This window comes from Haplochromis burtoni, unplaced genomic scaffold, assembly GCF_018398535.1.
Source record: "Haplochromis burtoni strain Fernald_Lab_line unplaced genomic scaffold, NCSU_Asbu1 Contig_26, whole genome shotgun sequence".
In the NCBI taxonomy this organism is placed as follows: Eukaryota; Metazoa; Chordata; class Actinopteri; order Cichliformes; family Cichlidae; genus Haplochromis; species Haplochromis burtoni.
The window spans coordinates 3,495,510-3,496,937 of NW_024582387.1; the positions used below are offsets into that span (position 1 = coordinate 3,495,510).

General features: G+C 39.4%; 1 protein-coding gene across 1 annotated transcript in view; it reads right to left on the reverse strand.

Moving 5' to 3' along the window:
• LOC102296754 (plakophilin-1) overlaps positions 1-1,154 on the reverse strand; it is a gene marked incomplete in the record, with an annotated part of 13,030 nt that extends 11,876 nt beyond the window's left edge. Inside the window, 1 exon segment of the mRNA XM_042219023.1 lies at positions 112-1,154. Within this exon segment, the coding sequence (XP_042074957.1) occupies positions 112-484 (373 nt within the window).
• Positions 1,155-1,428: the final 274 nt, after the last annotated feature.

Here is a 1,428-nt window from a genome sequence, read left to right on the forward strand (position 1 = left end):
TTTTTAACTGCTTTCTTTCACTTTCAGGCTCACAATCTCCAAGATCTCCTCCTTGATACTCCTAAGCGTCCAAAGCTGTATCTGTGCTCTGGGTGTCGTGACTGATCTTACTTGTTGGAGACAAAGAAGTAGATCCACTCCTGCTGCTGGTGCTGGACTTCGACTTTGTCCGCTTCATACTTTGAACTTGCTCCAGGACACGTTGCTGTGCGCTTCGGTTCTGGTTAACCGACGGCATCGCAAGTGACGTGTCGTCCACATTCCCGATGGAAATGACAGATTTTAACGGGTTTCCTTTCGACATTTTTCTAAATGTCCCGACGGCTCCGCGGGAGATAAGTGAAATTCGACAGCCGCCGAACGTGCAGTCTGAAGAAAGCGCACCTTGCCCTGCCCTGCGCAATAAACCGCGCCCATACGGACACAATAGGACAACAGGACCGCCGTAGCGTGACACTTTTACTTTTTTCTGTTGTTTTAACATATACGTATAAGAAACAGTCTGGCAAAGAACATAACATAGGCGCGTTTAAAGTACTGGAAAATAATAACAGTGAAGCAGTCTATTTGTCATCGAATATTTCTACTTTATGTAACTTCGTTGTAGTTGCAGTTATGCTGCAAGTAATTATTCACCTAGAAATGAATGCCAGGTTTAGTTTTTGTTTAACCAAAGCCTATGACAACGAGAGAAAATACTAGATTTAAAGCACACATTTCAGCAAAGTGAACTTGTATACACACACACACACACTGTTTGAACTGAAAAGGTCAATAGACACTCACTCAAAAGATATCAGCTTAAAAACAATCACAGGAGTAAAAACTGATTGAATAACTGAGTGATTAAATGCTGTGTTGTTTGTGTCATGGAAACAAGACTTTTGTTGCCAACTAAAGTCAAGCAAATAGGGAGAAGGAAAAAGAAAGTGTTGAGTGAGGTTAACCCATGTTTAGACCTGTTCACACGCTCTTTTTCCTCCTCCTTGAGCACAGAGAAAGCCGGAAAAGGCTGCAATTTCTACAGCATGCTGCAAAAGAAATAAAAGTATTAAACAAAACAGTTGACTTTGTTGACTCAAATTGTGTGCAATATGTCCCATAACAGGATAATATAACTTGACTAATAATAACTCACAAGAAAAAAGCACAACTGGTAAGGTGCTACTTACTTGTTTGCTAAAATTTACAATACAAGTTCCTTTTGCACAACAAAAGTCTGTAAATAGCCTTTTGAGACTATCATTTACATTACCAGTATCCTTTTTCCATTTTACAAACGCCAGGCTATCACTTTGTTGGAGCAAAAATTTCAAACCAGTTCTGATGAGTTGTATACCTATATCATTTATGGAAGGTTATTAATTAGATTTTGGAAAGTGCAACAGAATAACTTCCAAACATACAGTTTTAATCAAAGTTGCACAG